Genomic DNA, 18647 nt, shown 5'->3' on the forward strand with positions numbered 1-18647 from the left:
AAAATAGAAATGGTATTAAGAACTAAAATGAAAAGTGGGAAAATCTGGCAATTTTAGCTATCTGGTACCAAATATTACTTAACATTATATTTTGTCTGATTTAATTACATGCTGCTTTCATTCAACTTTATATGCACATTTAAATTCTAACTATTCACCATGAGGAAATGTATCTAGTTCTTCTTCATTATACTGCAGGAGAAAACATATTCTCTCCTGTCCTTGTTGGAAGTATCTATTTTAACATATTAGGAGTTTCATAGTAGTTCTTCCTTTTGTATTGAACATAAAATTTCTTAGGATGGCTGAGCACTGTTGGCTCATGCCTGTAATTCTAACTATTCCAGTGGTTAAGATCTGAAGTGCACAGCTCAAAGCCAGACAAAGCAGGCAAATCCAGGAGAGTCTTATCATCAGTTAAACAACAAAGAGCCAGAAAAGAAAATGTGGTTCAAATGGCAGGATGCCAGGGTTGAATAAGATGCTAAGCAAGAGTGCTGGGCCCTGAGTTTAATCCTAAGTACAGGTGCACACGTACAGATAATATCATATAATAATGTACTCTCTGCCCTTCCTTTGATTTTTCCAAACATGTATCAAAAGAAATGTTTACATTCAGTCAGGTGCTAGAGGCTCACACCTGTAATCCTAGATACTCTGAAGGCTGAGATCTGAAGATCGTGGTTTGAAGCTAGCCAGGGCAGGAAAGTCCATAAGACTCTTATCACCAATAAACAACTCAGAAAAAGCCCAAAGTGGCACTGTGGCTAAAGTGGTAGAGCACTAACCTTGAGTGCAAAAAGGCTCAGGGGTAGAGCTTAGTCTGAGTCCAAGTCTCAGGACCAAAAAACAAACAAACATAAAAATAAAAACACTGAACCTCTTAGAAGCTTGGCTCAGGTGATAGAGCACTAGAGATGATAGGGAAAAAAAAATGAAGAGTGTGAGTGTGAAGACCACAGCTCAATGTAGGTACCAATACATTCCTGAAAAACAGAAAGAAAGAAAAAGAAAAAGAAAACAGAAAAGAAAAGAAACCGAAGTCATCTCAGCTTTGAGTCTTAGAGCAAAAAGGCTCAGAGACAGAGCCCAGGCTCTGAGTAACAACCTCACAAGCAACAACTAGTTCACATTCATGCAAAACGATAAACACACACCTAAAACTGCTTTGTGAGTCAAATATTAAGAGTAGTGTCATTAGCATAGTTCCCAGCATTGTAGGATCAACTTAAAAAAATTAAACAAGATGCATTTACTCATAAATTTACATGTCAATTAAAATTCTTTTGTACAATGACTTAAAGATAATGAACACACAAACACACATGCAAATCAAGAATTGGGGCATGGTTGGTGTTGGCAAACTATATCTCATGCAAATAAATGAATTAATATGAAACTATGAGTCTCTTACGCTAATTCCTATCCTAAATGTCCAGATCTTTCTATTCTTAGAGGCTTAGTAATGGAAACAGTGTCTGATCATAGGCTTTGTTTTATATTGATAAATATTAATCAAAGATTTTTTTGTACTGCTTAGGGAATCAATGCTCCGAATAATGTTAGTAGAAATAATAATTTTAGTTGAAAATTTAAGACTATATCTTCTTTTACAAGGGAAAATATTTTATTTTAGAGAAGTTGTAAAATCTTAAGTACCTGTGGTAAGGTATGCCAAGGGCCACACTGAAGAATTTCTAAAGTATTCAAAGGGGGCATCATATTGACAGGGCATTTTACAAGTCTTCTTCTCTTAATAAGTTTCTTTTCTAGATTTTGCTTGAAAATATCAAACCAAGGCTTAAAGGATTTTATCCAACATAATCTCTTTTCCTCAACTGCACATAAAAATGTTGATTCTGTTATAGAGCAGGTGGTGGTGCTTTCACATTCAGACCTCTTTTCCTGGCATTCTTCTGCAATTTCTTTGATTTGAAAGTTAAGAGTGTTTACTTCCTTAGCAGCCAAGAAGGCTGTTGCATTATAGCCACTCAAGTCTTCACAAGTTGCCTGTGTATCTAAAACAAAGTCTTGCTTGTTTATGTCACTTTCTGTGTCCACCTGGGTATCAGTGGTGTTAATTACCACAATGCCACTATTCAGACGATTGTTTTTGAAAATTTGTTCAGTTTTCTCAGAGCTTAGATCAGTTCCTGTTTCTTGTAGTCTTATATTTTCCTCTACAGCTTCAGAAATCTCTAGATTTTGTGACAGTTTGTATTGTTTCATTGATAAGGTTGACATACTATTTTCATCATAGTGTGAAACATTCTGTTCCCGTACCTCTTCTTTTTCTATTCCTTGCACCATCTCCTGTTGATCATCTTTGATTATTTCCTGTGTTCCGTTGTTTTTCATCTCATTTTGTTTTGCTATCTCTTCATTTTCTCTTCCTTGAATCCTCTCCTGTTGATTGTCTTTGATAAATCCCTGTGCTTCATTGCTTTTTACCTCATTCATTTCTTGTCTATGTCCTGACACTTGTATTTTTTGTCCGATATTCTCATTTGCACTGTCATCCTCTTTTTGTGTCTGAGACTTTAATTCTTGCAGTTGAAACTGTTCATTCACATTTTCTTTCAGATCTGAGTTGTCAAATTCAGTTTTGTCCATATTTTCATACTTTATTTCTTCCCTCGCCGATATTTCTAGAGATGGATGTTTTAGTAGATTTTTATGTTTTTCTTCCATGTTTAACTCTACAAAATTTGCTTGGTTTGATTGCAGTTGTGTAGATTCTTTCAAAATAAGATCACTATTCACATTTTCTCTCTTATTTGATTGCTTGTCTAGCCACAAAGAAGCATCTTCCCGATTTTCTGGCTGTGACTCCATGGGCTGTTTGACTACATCACCTTTATTCTTTGACATATCTGCAACTAACAAATGTCTGGTTTCACATTTCCCAGTCTTCAGTGCACTAGATACTATTAGCCGTTGACCTGCATCTTCCTTGAGTCTTACTTGCTCCTGACTGTTTAGTTCCTCTCGTTTTTGTCTCAGAATATTCTTTTTGTCTTCATATTCCTTTTCTCTCCTTTTCCTTGCTTCTTCCTTCTGCCGTTTCATCTCTTTCTCTACCTTCTGTTTCTCTTCTAACTTTTTCCGTCTTTCTTCCTCCCTTTTTCGGATATTTGCTTCCCTTTCCTTTGATTCTTGGGCTTTCCTCTTCTTATTTTCGATTTGTCTTTTTATGACTGGGTTATATTTTTGATAGGTTACAAGTGCTTTGTATGCAGCCTGGATTTTTACGGCAGCACTGTGCTGCAATTTTAACAAACGCTTTTTTTCTTTTTCCTGGAACTCATTAAATTTCATTCGTTCCTCTTCCATTTGTAAATGCAAGTTTCTTATAAATTCCTAAAATAAAGGATAATAAATAGTATCATAAACCAAATGTGAAAGGTTATTAAAATGTCATAGACCCCAATAAATTTAAACCAATGCTAAACCTAAAATTATAATACAATTACTGTAATATACATGCAAAGGAACTAAAGTAATTTACTGTAAAGAATATTTAAAATATGTAAGACAATGGATTGTATTGATAAATTAATAACAGTCTACCATTATCAGCCACCTATGTATAAATAAAAGAATTCTCTGATGATAAGAAAACATGAAATCAGTTTGTCATGGTGGACACATCTGTAACCCTAACTACGAGGAAAACATAATCAAAAGAATTTTTAAGGCCAGCCTAGGAGAAAGCTAATGAGATATTGTCTCAAAAACAAAGTAAAGGAAAAAGAGCTATAGATGAGGTTCAAATGGGAAAGTCACAAGGTCCTGGATCCAATCTGTAATATTCCCCCCAAACACACCCTCCCACCCTGCCCCCCCACAGTAGGGGGGGGAGAAGGAGAAAAAGAGAGAGAGAGAGAGAGAGAGAGAGAGAGAGAGAGAGAGAGAGAGAGAGGTGAAGTCAGCATGACATAAGAAAAACTCGGCAAGGAAAAATCAAAGGTCAAATCCATGTAAAAGAGGTCTTCATAATTTCTGAGACTAAACCTTTGATAAAGAAGTTCTAGTCATAGGACAACAAGAAGGTCAAGTAGTCCATACATACAAGTAGTATTAAGAACCCATTATTTCACATATCTAACCTGTTCTCATCTCAACAACTTGTAAGTAAAATTTGAGTTAGAAGAAAAATGTCATAAAATTAAAATAAATAGGACAATGTATTCAATAAAGAGGAGGAATAACCAATTGCTGAGAAAAAAGAACTAGAAAACTAGACAACATTTTAAATGCAAATATCCTCCGAACAAAGATATTCAAACAGCAATAATCGCATATAAAATAAAATCAAAGGCCAAGAATAAGCATAACACTTGCTGTTGGCAAAATAAGTAAACATATAATGGTAACACATCTTTAAAAGACATAGAAACAAATCTGAATCCTATAATTAAATAGAGTAAATATTCAATTTAGAAGGGAAAAATGAACATTTTCAGCTGTGGAAAGACTGAGAGAATTAGCCATTGAAAATGTGGTTGAAAATAATTTAAACAGATGCTCTAAGAAATGTAAAACTATTCCAGAAATCAGAAGAGGACTCAGGACTCAAAAAACAGTATGACCAAAGAAGCTGTAAACACTCAGCACATAAATTCCTTGTTCCATTGTCTTTTTCCTTCCACAATTTTACTCATGAAGTGAGCAAACAATTTCCCTTTCATCTTGTTCCTTTCTAGGTTTCTTTTTCTTAGGGTGCTGCTTGAATTTTAGTAGATTCACTAGTAAATATTTGACTATAATTTTGTTGTATCTATACCATTTGAGGATAATTTATCTTCTTTGAATATCTAGCTTGAGTTTTCTTTTAAAAAATAAATTATATCTGTTTTGTTCATTTCTCCTTACCCACTATACCTATTCCAATCCTCCACTTTTCTCCTTGCAAGATTACAGATATATATATATATATATTTTATGTCTTTTAACTATGTATCATCTTTCTTGGAATCTTGTCTTCCTTTTCTATTTTGTCCTGTATATGGATTAATTCAGGTATTTTCTATTGAATTATTCTTTTTTTAACTAATGCTCTCATTTGCTATGTCCAATATGCTATACAACTCATCTGCATATATATTAAGTTTCACATATATTATTTAAACTCTGAAGAATGTTTCATTATGGATTACAGTTGTATTTTTGTGCTCTCAGTTCAATTATTTTGTCATTGCTTGTTAAAGTTATTTTAATGGCTTCACTTAATCCAACAGTTGGATTCTATAGCACCTAGGTATATATAATTCAAACAAAAATATATCTCAAAGAAGAAAGACATAATGTACTCAGTGAGAACAACCAATAAATATCTACCTCATGCTGTTTAAATTTCTCTTTCCACATTTTCTCTTCTTCTTGAAGTTCATAATTCATCTTGTCCTGCTCTTCCTGAATATATTAAAAGTGAATTACTATAACAGTGAAATATTAACAAGAATTATGGTAATTATATATGATACTCAAAACATATATTTATAAACAACACTAAATATGTTTGAATTTGAAGAATATAAGACAAAAAATAGGAGACCAGTTACAAAGCAGAGGACATATTTTAAATTAGATACTTTGAAAACTACTTGAATGTACCAGGAAAGTATAGAGGAGAAATGGATTATACAGTGATAATAAAAAGAAATGTGATCTTATTATTTTGGTTCATTAGTGTGGACTAATAATAACAGTTTTGTTAAAATTACAGGTGAATGAGGTACACAAAGTTGTGAATTCTAGTAACAACTACAGAAGAGTTACATAGTCTATTTAATTTTTCTATAAATATAGACTTGGGACTGAATAACTACATATATGGACGAGATTATCAAGAAAAAAGTTTAAGAATATATGAAAGAAAAATGGATTACAAAATATGAGACAAAGGTTTTTAAATATCTAAATTTATTTCTAGGAAAAGTCTGGGAAGATAATCCAGACAATGTGATTCAATAGAAATCAAAGAAAGGTAAATAGAGGGGAAAAAAACCCTACTGGCACAAAGTGTACCAAAGCCAAAAATAAGAACCAACAATCAATCTGTGGATATAATATTTAGAAATAATTATCTTTCTGAAAGATACGATTAGTCAGAAAACCGGTCTATCAACTTCAGGATAAGCGAAATAGATGAGGGAATTAATAAATTCTTTTTGTGTCAAGAGCATCTAAAATGTAAAACAAATGTGATCTACTTTTTTTTAGGATGCAATACAATTGAACACATTTTTTTAAGTGGGAGAAAAAAAAAAAAAACGAGGGAGGGGATAACAATGCTCGACTAGAAATACAGTCATTACCCTGCGTATTTAACTGAAATTCTTCCATACATTACTGCCACAATAAAATTAAGTTTAAAGAAAAGGTGGGAAATATATAAAGATGTTTATGCATATATTAAAAAGTAGAGTATGTTGAAAATAGCAGAATATAAAGTAGAACAGGAAGAAAAGAACACTGGAAGAAGTAAATAACTTTTCTTCTTGAGAGAAAGCAAAGCAAATATAAAGTATGAATGCACATGATGATGCTAGGTAGATATGGACATCAAAAAAGGAAGCCTGTAATTGATGCAAAAAAATAGGGATTTGTGGGTGAAATTCCTATGATTTATGGTAGCATTTCTTATAATGGAAAAGACAGTTAACAAAGAACACAAAAAATAACTGGGAAGTAAGTATACACAGAATAAGTATATAGAAGTATATATAGAATACATCATAAAATCATACACTAGCCCAATTGGAACCCTTTCAAGAACCAAGGCAAAATACAGTGCACTTAAGAATTCATTAAATCTGGTAATGTCTCAAATTATTATACTTAAATTATAAGTCTGTGACTAATATAACATAATAATTATTTGACTTAAAAACAATTATCTATGATTTTTGTCTTGCCTGTATGTAGACATTCTATGATCTTTTAGACTTGCAAATAGCATCTTAAAATTCATAATTTGAACATTCTCCCTATGATGACTTGACCTCAGAAACAGAAACAAACTCCTGATAGCCCAAGGAATTAGCTGAATTCAGCACCAGGACACAAAAAATCACATAAATGACTGAACTACTGCAACCTAAAATGTTTTACATAGTGGGTTATTTGCTGATCACAAAGGGATGATATTGCATAATTAAATCTCTGTCATGGTTCCCTATGGTGAGAATGGTATAAGAAAGGATACAGTTTATGTTATAAAAGTCAGAGTCTAGGATGACCCTTGAAACTCTATGAACTATGGGACTGGGAAAGATGTAAAACAGTAATGGCAAATCAAAAAACAATTTATGAAAACAAGTCAAGCAACTTAATTAACAGTCAACTTCATTCATTATCTTAAGTATTTAAAAGCTGTCACAACCTCAAGTCACATCATAATTCAAATATCAGTACTCTTCAGTAGCTGTACTAATTTTGACAAACAGGGCAGGGGGTGGAAAACAAAGCAAAAGTACCTTCTGAATATTCTCTAGTTTTCTCTTTTCAATCTCAAATTGTTCCAGCCAGCAATGTCTCTTTTCTTCATCTTCTTCAAATTGTCTTTTGTCTCTGTCTCTCTGAGCTTGGAGAGTCTCATTCTCTTTGTTTTCAAGTTCTTTCTGTTTGTCTTGCCAAGCTTCGAAAGACTGTTTACATTTTTCTTCCACTTCAAAGTATCCAAAACTTATATCCGCATCATCTACATTCATAAAAATATAAAAAAACACTATGATCCTTAACATAAAACTTGTCAAAATTCATCAAGTCTACTGTGCAGCAGTAATGTAGAAATAAATAATGTCAGAAAATTTTCAATGGAAGAGTAATAATATGTAATAAAAGAAGACCTTGTTGGCTGCACATGGAACTTCTACTGTAGTCAATACAGAAGTTAAGTCACTTGCTTTACATATTTTGTAATTATAAATATAAACTCTGTGTATAGTTAAGTGATATAGGAAAGTGATACTTAAGCTCAGGAGGAGCTACACAATTTCAATCAGTTGTACATGTGTACAGGTTTAAACATATTATATCAAGTTAATTTGAAAGCATAAAGAAAATTACAAAACCATGTAATGAAGCAAAGCAAATACATAATGACGATCACACATGTAACTGCATTTTCATAAGTGTCCCCAAGAAAGAAATGTGTCTAAATGTTTTTTTCAAGTACCCTTGGTCAGTTATATAAATATTATCAAAAATATTATTAAGTAGTTTAGCTGACCTGGTAAAACTTGTTCATCCAAAGACAAGTCACAAGGCTCAGGCTCAGAAACAGTGTCTAAACTGGAACAATGGGTTTTACTTCTCAAGAATTCTTCCTTTTCTATTTCAGCTAGCATCTAAGAGATTAAAAGAGTAAAAATGAAGAAAACTAAAACAAATGCCAGACATGGTGGCACACAGCTGTAATTCCAGCTACTCAGGAAATGGAGGCAGGAAGATTGTGACTTCTAGTCCAAACCAATCAAAATTAGTAAAACTCCAGCTCAAATATGAAATTAAAAATTAAATAAAATTTCTGGGGAATAAGTCAAATAGCAGATCACTTGACTAGCAAATGCATTGTCCCAGTCTTATTATACAGAACTGTTCAATAAATAAATAACAGCCAAATTTTAATTTTAATAATATGTTATGCATATGTTGAGAATTTTATTATAAATGGGTGTAAAATTCATAGCACACTGGTAATTATTTTTCTAATGAGAAAAATATTTTCTCACGTAAACAGACTTTTATCCTCTTAATGTTTTGGCAAACTACACTCATTCTTTAATATTAATCTACTATTTTCAGTTAGTTTGTTTAAAAGATAATTTCAAAATGTTTCTTCTAATGACTGTCATCCTCCTAACTCATTTGCATTGTTCTTGTAATTATTGTTCATGTGTAAAAATTAATATGCTCAGTATGATCAAATAAAATCTAATAATCTCAATTATGCTTCTTGATTTGATCAATATTTTTCCATTATTTTATTTCCATGATACTCTAGTTAGGAAAATATGAAATATTTGTTCAAATGAAGTAGGAATATAATAATTTACAAATATTATTTCAAATAAGAGACATATATGTAATTTTCAATCTACCCCAAATATCTCCAGGAGCAGGAACAGAGTTAAAGAAAAAAAATATTGAGACAAAAATTAATTCAAGAGGTGAAGCTGTAAGAGACTTTTCCTTTAATATATTTATGGCACTTTAACCTGATAAAAAGCTAAGGTTTCCTTTGCTCTGTTTGAAAAGCTTTTCTTCCTTTATCTTCTTTACAGCTGATACACAATATTCTGAATTTGAAGCTTTTATACAATTTAAAATCTCTAGGAGCACAGTACAATTCTAAGGAAGGTGATACCTACTACAAAGTATCCATTCATTACTGACTTGGAGAAAATATTATGTAGAATAACTATACAGTTTTACCTTCTGAACATTAAATTCCCAAATACTAAGGGCTCAAGTTTCCATTTTCCATATTCTTTCTTTTTTGGTAGTGGGGCTTGAACTCTGGGCCTGGGTGCTGTCCCTGAGCTCTTCAGATCAAGGCTAGGGCTCTAGCACTCTACCACTTGAGCCACAGCGCTACTCCCATATTCTTAAAGACTGAAATTTGTGCAGTTTTGTATGCTATTTGAGAGGAAACCACAAAAAAACATTTAATTCTTTTATTAAAATCATGAAAATTATCATTGTAAATCAATGAACACACTCACATGTTGAACTATCACATGAGAAAAAGAAGTCCTAACTATAATATTGAGTACTTCAGTCAAGTATTGTACATATACCTTCACCAACTGCTCAGAATTTTCTTTTGATTCAGATGATGATCCTAGCCTGAAGTGCATGTGATTATTAGACACCGGTCCATAACTGCAGCCTAGAAAAATAGAAAGTAATATTGAAATTCTAAATATTAAAGTACATGTCAAAATTCCAAACCTACTTTAGTTTCAGTTTCTATCTGAGTACTTTCTTGGTCATTAACTGTAGAACAGAAAATAGGACAGAACAGAACAGAATATTTTTCTGTTTGAATAGAAAAATATGGAAGAACAAAGATTATAAAAAGTTTTCTACCTTTCTTTTCTTTTATTTAATGAATGTGTTATATCATGGTAACATTTCCTGCTAGCAAATTACCTTCACAGTGGATCATTCTGCTGGTGAGCTATTTGCATTCACATGGTGAAGTATGTTTTTTTTTTTCTCAACCTTTCTCATTTGGTTTGTTTTACAATCTTTCTCATTTGCATACCTGAGTTTTTCATTTGAGAGTAGATCCCCTCAGTCCTATTAAGAATTATAATATTTATTATAGCAGCGAATCTCCAAAGAAGGATGTTCCAAAGAACAGTAACTCCTGGTTGGATGCCGTGTATTTAGCTGCCTCCTACCTAGAATCAAATCTGACTCGTGCACACATCACATTATGGTAGATGTGCTGATGTGTAGCTTGTGATAATCAGTCATAAGACATTTTATCAAGTGTAGCATCTGGTAGTTTGTCTTGGGATGGATGCACTTTAGAATTCAAGTGTCATTCTCTAAAACATATTCCCAAGCACTGTGCAGTACAACATGCCAACTTAACAACTAACCACTATTACTCAACTGCTACACACTGTGCCTTTTCAATAGTCAGTTGCTTTCCTGTTTTCTCCGGATTACTCCTGTGTAAAGATGCCTTGTGCGGAAACAAATAAGGCTGTCCACTTTATTATACTTGACAACTGCACTTCCAGTCACCAGGGCCTTGCATATAAATAATGGAGAATACAGTGAGCATATCCAGCTGATGATAAATACATTTTCCCCTCTCCCTCCCCCAAAATTGTAAATCTAGTCATTATCATGTATAAATTGAAAATAAGGAAAATGTTACGGAAAAAAAATGGTTGGTAACAGTACGTACTTGAGACATGGTGTAACCTTTTGCTTATGAATATTCTGTACAATAACCATTGCTTTTATAGCACAATTAAAATGTTTTCTTGGGGGCTGGGGATATAGCCTAGTGGCAAGAGTGCCTGCCTCGGATACACGAGGCCCTAGGTTCGATTCCCCAGCACCACATATACAGAAAACGGCCAGAAGCGGCGCTGTGGCTCAAGTGGCAGAGTGCTAGCCTTGAGCGGGAAGAAGCCAGGGACAGTGCTCAGGCCCTGAGACCAAGGCCCAGGACTGGCCAAAAAAAAAAAAAAAAAAAAAAAAAAAAATGTTTTCTTGGTGTTAAAAAATAAAACATATACTGAGCAAGAGAGGTGATATGGAGATGCACCCCATTGCTAGCTATACCTGAACTTCACAAGGCACACAAAATATCGAACTTTAAACCACTCAAATGAGCAACTGGTAATTCCTGTTGAATCAAGTCATCAGATGACTATAGGCATACACAACATCCACTGTAAGTGCATAAAGAGCTTTAGGAAAAAAATAAACTGCTCACTTTGATCAGTCAACTCAAAGAGCCATACAGAAAATATAAGTTATTTCTTAAGCCACCAATTTGGTTTCACAGCAATGAACATCCAGAACATTTACTTTATTCAGACACAAAAAGGAGAGATAGGTGAGAATGTTGAAAGGTGTGACATTGATCAAGCTGCACTGTGATGGTAAACTTCTGTTACATGGCAACTCCTTTGTACAACTACTTAAAGATAATTTTTTTAAAAAAACTTAATACTTAAACTGGCTGAATAGCTCTGTTAATTATAATTGAAAATGCCAATCCATATGTGTTTATTCATAAGCAAAATTAGCCTTCAGTTTCTTAAATGGTTTGCTTTCATACAGTTTTGATTTAAAATATGTAGCTTTCTGTGAATGAGTTACTTAGTGTGAAGTTTCTGTTCTTGATTCATTGTAAGAATCTAATTACAAAAGATTTTTTTCTATTTTAACAATGCTTCTCACAAAACTCATTTTTATCTTCCATTTATATCAGTGATTTGCTCATGTTCTTAACTTTCAAGAAAATTGGGAAATTGAACATTCTGGTAAAAGTATTTTCTTCATTGATATCATCCAACCTATTTGGTTGGACCTCTCAGGATAATTGTCATAAGTGTAGCTGTACCTCCTTCTCTGTAATTTTCTACAATTTTGTTTTCTTTAGTTTATTATATTTTAGTCCACTATAACTTTAAGTATATTTACAGTATGTTAGCCTCAATGAGAATAAATCATTAGAATCACATACAAATCAGATATCATCATTACCTACTCAAAGTACAATCAGTTCCCTTGACTTGAACTTTTTCTTTCATAGCAGTTATCACTGCTGAAATAGTACAGATTTATCTGTTTACATTCTGCCTGCAGAGGGACAGGAGAGTGGGACTGCAAAGACTATTTATTGCCTGGTCATTGCTATTTTTCAGTGGCTAGGAGAGATTCTAATACGCAACAATATTGCTTATGTAAATACCTATGAAAATCAGCATTATAGCCAGTATTTGAATAAGTTAAACAAAAGGTAAAAATCTTTAAACAAACTTGTTTTCTAAATTATAATATATTCATATTTGCAGAAATTATATTTGCCAAGCAGTTGAACAATATGCTTACTTAAAGCATTGGAATCTTCTACATCCTGAAGAATGAGCTCTTCAGCAGTCTTACTCTTTTTCTTTATGATGTTAATACAGTGAAGAACTGACTCTGGTAATTCATCTAAACCCTAAAATTTGAATAATCAAATAAGCAATTTAAGAAATCACCATCTAATTTATGTGTCCAATATTGCATGATTCATTTGACAGCAAAATTTGGAACAAAATGTGGAAATAAAGTAAAAGCTCTATACAGACTCGAATTTGTTTTAGAATTTCAAGTGATTTATGTTTCTGGAAAATTAAAAAAAATTAAGTGTTACCTATGTACAACATATACACATACATATGTGTAGTGTATGTATAATTTTCATTATATTAGTTGTAGGTTTTTTACATGCCTACAGTAATTGTATATGTTTTTAGATTACAACTTTCAATAAATATGGCCAAATATTATTGCAAATGCAGATTTTCTTCCAAAATAAATGAAAATTATACATTAGTACTTTATGTAACTACCAAATTGTATGACTTTATTTATGATTATCATATATAAAGTTATTAAAATTTACAAATTATTATGAAGTATGTACCAGCATAATGTATCTAAATCAATTTGTACACTTTCTAAATAGTTAAATATAGATATGTAGCTTTTTCCTCCACAACTACTATAAGTAGTTAGAAAATATAATGCAAGGTGGACACAAGTAGCTTTCATCCAGAAAGCTGAAATGAAAGGGCTGTGGTTTGAAGCTAGCCCAAGCAAAAAATTCCAAGAAACTCCATCTCTAAAATAATCATGAAAAATAAGATTGGAGGCACAACTCCAATCTGTGTGCTGTGTACTGTTAGCTGTGTGCAGGAAAGATAAGTGAGCTCAAGGCTCTTGAGTTCAAGCTCCAGTAGCAGAAAAGAAAATAAGAAAAGAAAGTGTAAAAAAATAATATCAATAATAATAAATACTTAAAGATATCAAGGAATGATTTTAAGAATAATCCAAAAGCTACTCCTTCCTATTTCTATATGATTAAACACTCTCACTGAAGGACCTAAAACCTTGTGATCAAATCCCCAGATGTTCCTAGAGAAAAATAGTACATGTGTTTGATTTCATTAAAAGAAAAATACTTTTGCCATGATTGGTTTCCATTTATTAAATTTAAGATCTTCAGCTAGTTTTTTTCTCTATACATGAATGGCATTCAATCCTTGACTTTTTATGTTCATTTTATAGTTAACCAAAAATTTCTTTGCCTTAAATGATAAATGATCATTTTAAAAACAGCTTTCAGTTTTTATTCTTCTATATTTTTTGAAGTTATGGTTGTATACACATTGCTATTAGCATCACAAATCAACTATTCCTGTAGTTTTGAATTTTTCACATATTTTATTTTTATGTGATTTTTTCATTAAAATGCACACAAGTTAAAAAATAAAACTGGTACAAATATGCAAAACATATAGTCCAATTTCACAAAATGCATGTCTATGTGTAAATATAACCTTCTAGCTTCAACTTATTTTACAAATTTCAGTATGCATCAATGTATATTTATTTATAAGTCACAGCTTAAAAAAGTATTATTTTTCCTGAAAATCTCACTTGTGTTAAAAGATGTAGAAGTAAAACACAACACTCACAGTATCACTATCATCACTCAGGCTTTCTGATTTTGATTCACTCTCAATCTCATAATTTTCTAAGGTGGAAATGCTGATTTTATCCAATTCAGCTTCTATTTCTTCTTTGAGCTTTAAATCATCATCCTCTTCAATCATTCTTCATAACAAAAGACAGAATCTCTTAAAGAAACACAAAGAGGATAATATGTCTCTAAAACTAATATTTTTTTATGTCAAGTCAATCCAATATATACTAGGTAAACGTGTGTGTGTGTGTGTGTGTGTGTGTGTGTGTGTGTGTGTCCCTGGCTTGAACTCAGGCCTGGGCAATGTCTCTGAGCTTGGTCATATAAGACTGGTGTTCTACCACTTGAGCCACAATACAACTTCTTGTTTTTGGTGGCTAGCTAGAGATAGAAATTTCATAGACTCTGCTGTCTGGGCCGGCTTTGATCCTCAAATTTCAGCCTCTTGAGTATCTAGGATTACAGGAGTGAGACAATAGTATCCAGGTTACATGTTTTACCTTAATAAATTTTGGTTAGTCATTACTATGGTTTCATAATACATTTGATTACACAATGACAAAAGCTAATGTTATTATACTTCTACAAGGAAAAAATACATACAATGGATCTACTTACCTGCCAGAATTAGGAAGTTTCAACATAAAATTTCTCCTCATATACACAAATTTTCATACAAGTGTTTGAACCATGTGAATATTTACATATTAAAATACTCCTAATAAACAACTTAATCAATGACCCACACCTGTAATCACACATATTTGAGAGTTGGAGGTTGTGAGGGTCATGATTTGAGGCTAGGTCAGGAAAATATTCACCAGACCCATATCTCATCCAATAACTGCGGTGCAGTAGTATGTGACTGTCATGCCAGCTACCAGCCACAAAGGAAGGTAAGATTCGAAGGATCATAGTTCCTCATCAGGTTGGGCACAAAAGTCTGTGACCTCTATTTTAACAACAACGAAAAAGGCCAGCAAAGGTGGAATATAGGATTGTTGTCCAGATAATTCCAGGAAAATAGCCAGTCTCTATCTCAAATTTAGGCATAACAAAAAGATCCAGAGGCATGGCTCAAGTAGATCACCTGCATAGCAAGCGGGAAGCTCTGATTTTAAGCTTCAGTACTCCCACCCAAAAGAAAGAATAATTTAAGTGCCTATATGGGAAACATATATGTCTAGTTCATATTTATTGATTCATTTTTAGTCATTTTCTTATAAATGGTCAAATGCTTTTGGTTATATAACACATGACATAATATATGACATTTAATCTACAGTCTTATTGTATTTAAATACTTAAATGCTTGTAGGGGACATAAGTAGTATATTTTGTATCTCTTCACATCATCATTATGATTTTCATGTCACTGCTACCATCATCCTTAGTTACCATGTACTCAACAGGCATTAGAGCATAAAAATTAGGTGACTTATAGTCTTCAGAAGATTTTAACGTGTAAAAAACTACTACCATCATGCATGTACGTATGCCTGAGAAAAACAAGTTTTGGAGTAGTTACTGGTGTAAACTGTTTGTGCTAGTTAGTAAAAGGGACAGGATCTTAATACAGAAGTGTGGAATCCAAGTTAGTGCTCTTTCCATTACACAGGGTCTCTATATTCAATCAAGTTCTGTACCTGTCCAGCAGTTCCACTAAGCATCAACTACACCCAAAGTCTTCAAATCATTGGTCTTGACATGTTAGTTGATCATAAAGATTTTATTGTTTCCTACTCAGCAAGTTTAATGATAGGAAAGAATGAAAAAATTAAGGGAGGATAGAGAAGTGTGTGTATATGTATATAAGTGCATAAGTTGCAAAGTAAAATACCTTTGGCCTTGCATGCCACCTGCAGATACTGTTAAAAATATTAATAAACTACAATTTTATTTTCTGAGATATTCTTCCAAATATTCATTCTTTTATAATGTCTTTAGAGTTTTGTTGTCTCCTTGTTCCTTTCTTTCTTACTCGTTCCTTTATCTTGCTTTCTTTAATGACGTATTTTACTCATTTGATTCAAAACCTATGTTCTGAGATCCTGCCACAGGCATTCTACATTTTCAGCAGTATCAGGTGCTGTATTCAATTTGGTGAAATGAAACATTCTCTTAAAATTTACTATCTAATTAAATAAAGACTACAAGATACCCTTGTTTGCCTATTTCCTTCATGAAACCCCTTCTTACCCTACTAGTAAAGGAATAGCCTCTTGGCACTAGGAGCCTGAATCCTCTACTTATACTTTGAGGCTGACAGCTTCTCACCTACTGAACTGTGGTCCACCCTTATTCTTTATGCTCCATCCATTGTTGCCTCATCATGCATTCACTCCTCTGGCCTCCACATAAACATGTCGAGTCACTCCCATGTTGAAAAATGAAGTCTGCTGGGATCTCCTCTAGCTGTAGACCTGATGTATCTTTCTTTCATACACAAGTCATTTAATCTGATGTATTCCTATGTGTTGCTGAACTCCTGAGCAGCTATGCAAGAGAAATGAAAACATACATTTACAGCAAAACTCGTACATGAAAGGACAACAATCTTAGTCATACAAATTCTAAAATGACAACAATCATAGTTTCCCCAGTAGGTAGGCAATTAAATGAACTCTATTATAGCCACTCTACAAACATTATTCACCAATACAAGAAATAAATTGTTGGGCAAAGGATGTAGCTCAGTGGTAGAGCATTGCCAAATCTGCTAAAAGGCTGATTTTAAAAAATTTTCAGTACTACAAAAAGAGAAAGAAAAAAGCATGAACCACTGATGCATGTGACAACACAGGTAAATCTCCATGAATCTCTCTAAAAAAACTGTGCCATGTAAAACCAGAACACCAAAAGTAACATATTGTAATAGTCTATTGATATAACATTTTTGAAATATTAAATGAATAACAAAGTAATGATCAGACAATTTTGATTGTAGGTATGACAGGAAGGTGGAAGTTATGTTTATGAAAAGGCAACAAAGAAGATTCTTGTACTGTTAAAATTATTCAGCTAAAATACCTATACATAAGCAAATATATTTGGGTTATTAAAAATTTACAGAACAATGTGAACCTCACAACTTGTGTGTAGGGACAGGAGGGAAACACTTGGAGAGTGAGGGAAGTAGTAATACTTTCCAAAAAGAAATGTATTCATTACCTGACTTACATAACGGTAACTCCTCTGTACATCACCTTAATAATAATAAAATTATATTTAGAAAACAAGTGAAATATACAGAATATATAAATGAATAAATACATATAAATGAGTAAAAATAAAACTGAAGAAATCTGAGTAAGACTAGTGTATTTTATGAATTCAATATTCCGGTTATATCATATTACAGTACAAAATAGTATCACTGGGCGAGAAAAGATAAAGGGATTAAGTGCATATGGATATGCAATATTCTTTCTTAAAAAGCAAGTTGAATGCAGTCAAAATAGATTATTTGAAACTATGAAAATAAGCAATGAAGGCTGTTGAAAGTTTGGGGAAGGCTAAAGGGGTCAGGGATAAAACAGGATGCACAGATACACAAAACTTTAGGTAGAAAGAGGGGCAAACGGGGCACTGTAAAGATAAAAATCTCTTCCTATGTGTTTCCCTTTGCTCATCTACTGACTCTTTAGACCAGCTCCTTTCAATGTTTCTACATTTTCCCTCTAACATAAGCTTACCATTTCTAGTAATAATATTCCCAAACAGAAAAAGTAAAATTACTTTGATGTGTTTATTTAACCCAGTATATAAAAATATTAATGTTAACTGTGAATATAGCTATTCCCAGTACTCATTTCTCCACAGTACAGAGGATCAAACCTAGGGATTTTGCACTAGGCAGCCACTCAATCAATAAGCTACACCCCAACCCTAAAATCCATTTACTATTAAATTATTAATGCAAAAAGTTAGTTTTGCATACCACTTCCTCTCAGTCGGATGTGTACTTTGTACCTATTACAAAACTCGATACCAGTTGCATATCACCAGCAATGACCACCTGCAGCTGGCGTTTTCACTACAGGACAGCGCTGTACTTCGGGATCCCGTCCTGGCACACTGGGGTCTACTTTTACGTGGTTCTAGCACAGCAGGGTCCGGCTGAGTACATAGTTCTTCCTCCTACCCCCGCCCCAAGCCTAGACTCTCCAATGCTCTCCAATGCTCACTCACCCACCTGCAGGAAATCTCTCCAGCTTCCCAGAGCCTTCAACAAACCGTAACCATGGCAACAGCCAATCCCAAGGAAGACAGAGCAGTTCTTCCCTACAGGTGCCCCAGAAGGACAAATGACCTGAGTCTAAATTGAAAGGAAGACTGAGCTCCACGAGCTGGGTGGCAAATTAATCCCCGCCCCCACCCCCGCGAGTCCAGTCACACACGTAGTTTGTAA

The 18647-nt window shown here is 33.3% G+C and overlaps 1 protein-coding gene across 1 annotated transcript in view; it reads right to left on the bottom strand.

The window, feature by feature from the left end:
* Lrriq1 (leucine rich repeats and IQ motif containing 1) overlaps positions 1–18312 on the bottom strand; it is a 125306-nt gene extending 106994 nt beyond the window's left edge. Inside the window, exons 1-9 of the mRNA XM_048358662.1 lie at positions 18177–18312; positions 16514–16724; positions 14229–14388; positions 12595–12706; positions 9807–9898; positions 8237–8354; positions 7482–7705; positions 5341–5415; positions 1660–3360 (exon numbers count right to left, since the gene is read on the bottom strand). Of these exons, the coding sequence (XP_048214619.1) occupies positions 1660–3360; positions 5341–5415; positions 7482–7705; positions 8237–8354; positions 9807–9898; positions 12595–12706; positions 14229–14366 (2460 nt within the window). The 5' untranslated portion in view covers positions 14367–14388; positions 16514–16724; positions 18177–18312. The remainder of the gene's footprint in view (positions 1–1659; positions 3361–5340; positions 5416–7481; positions 7706–8236; positions 8355–9806; positions 9899–12594; positions 12707–14228; positions 14389–16513; positions 16725–18176) is intronic.
* Positions 18313–18647: the final 335 nt, after the last annotated feature.

Source organism: Perognathus longimembris, chromosome 1, assembly GCF_023159225.1.
Source record: "Perognathus longimembris pacificus isolate PPM17 chromosome 1, ASM2315922v1, whole genome shotgun sequence".
In the NCBI taxonomy this organism is placed as follows: Eukaryota; Metazoa; Chordata; class Mammalia; order Rodentia; family Heteromyidae; genus Perognathus; species Perognathus longimembris.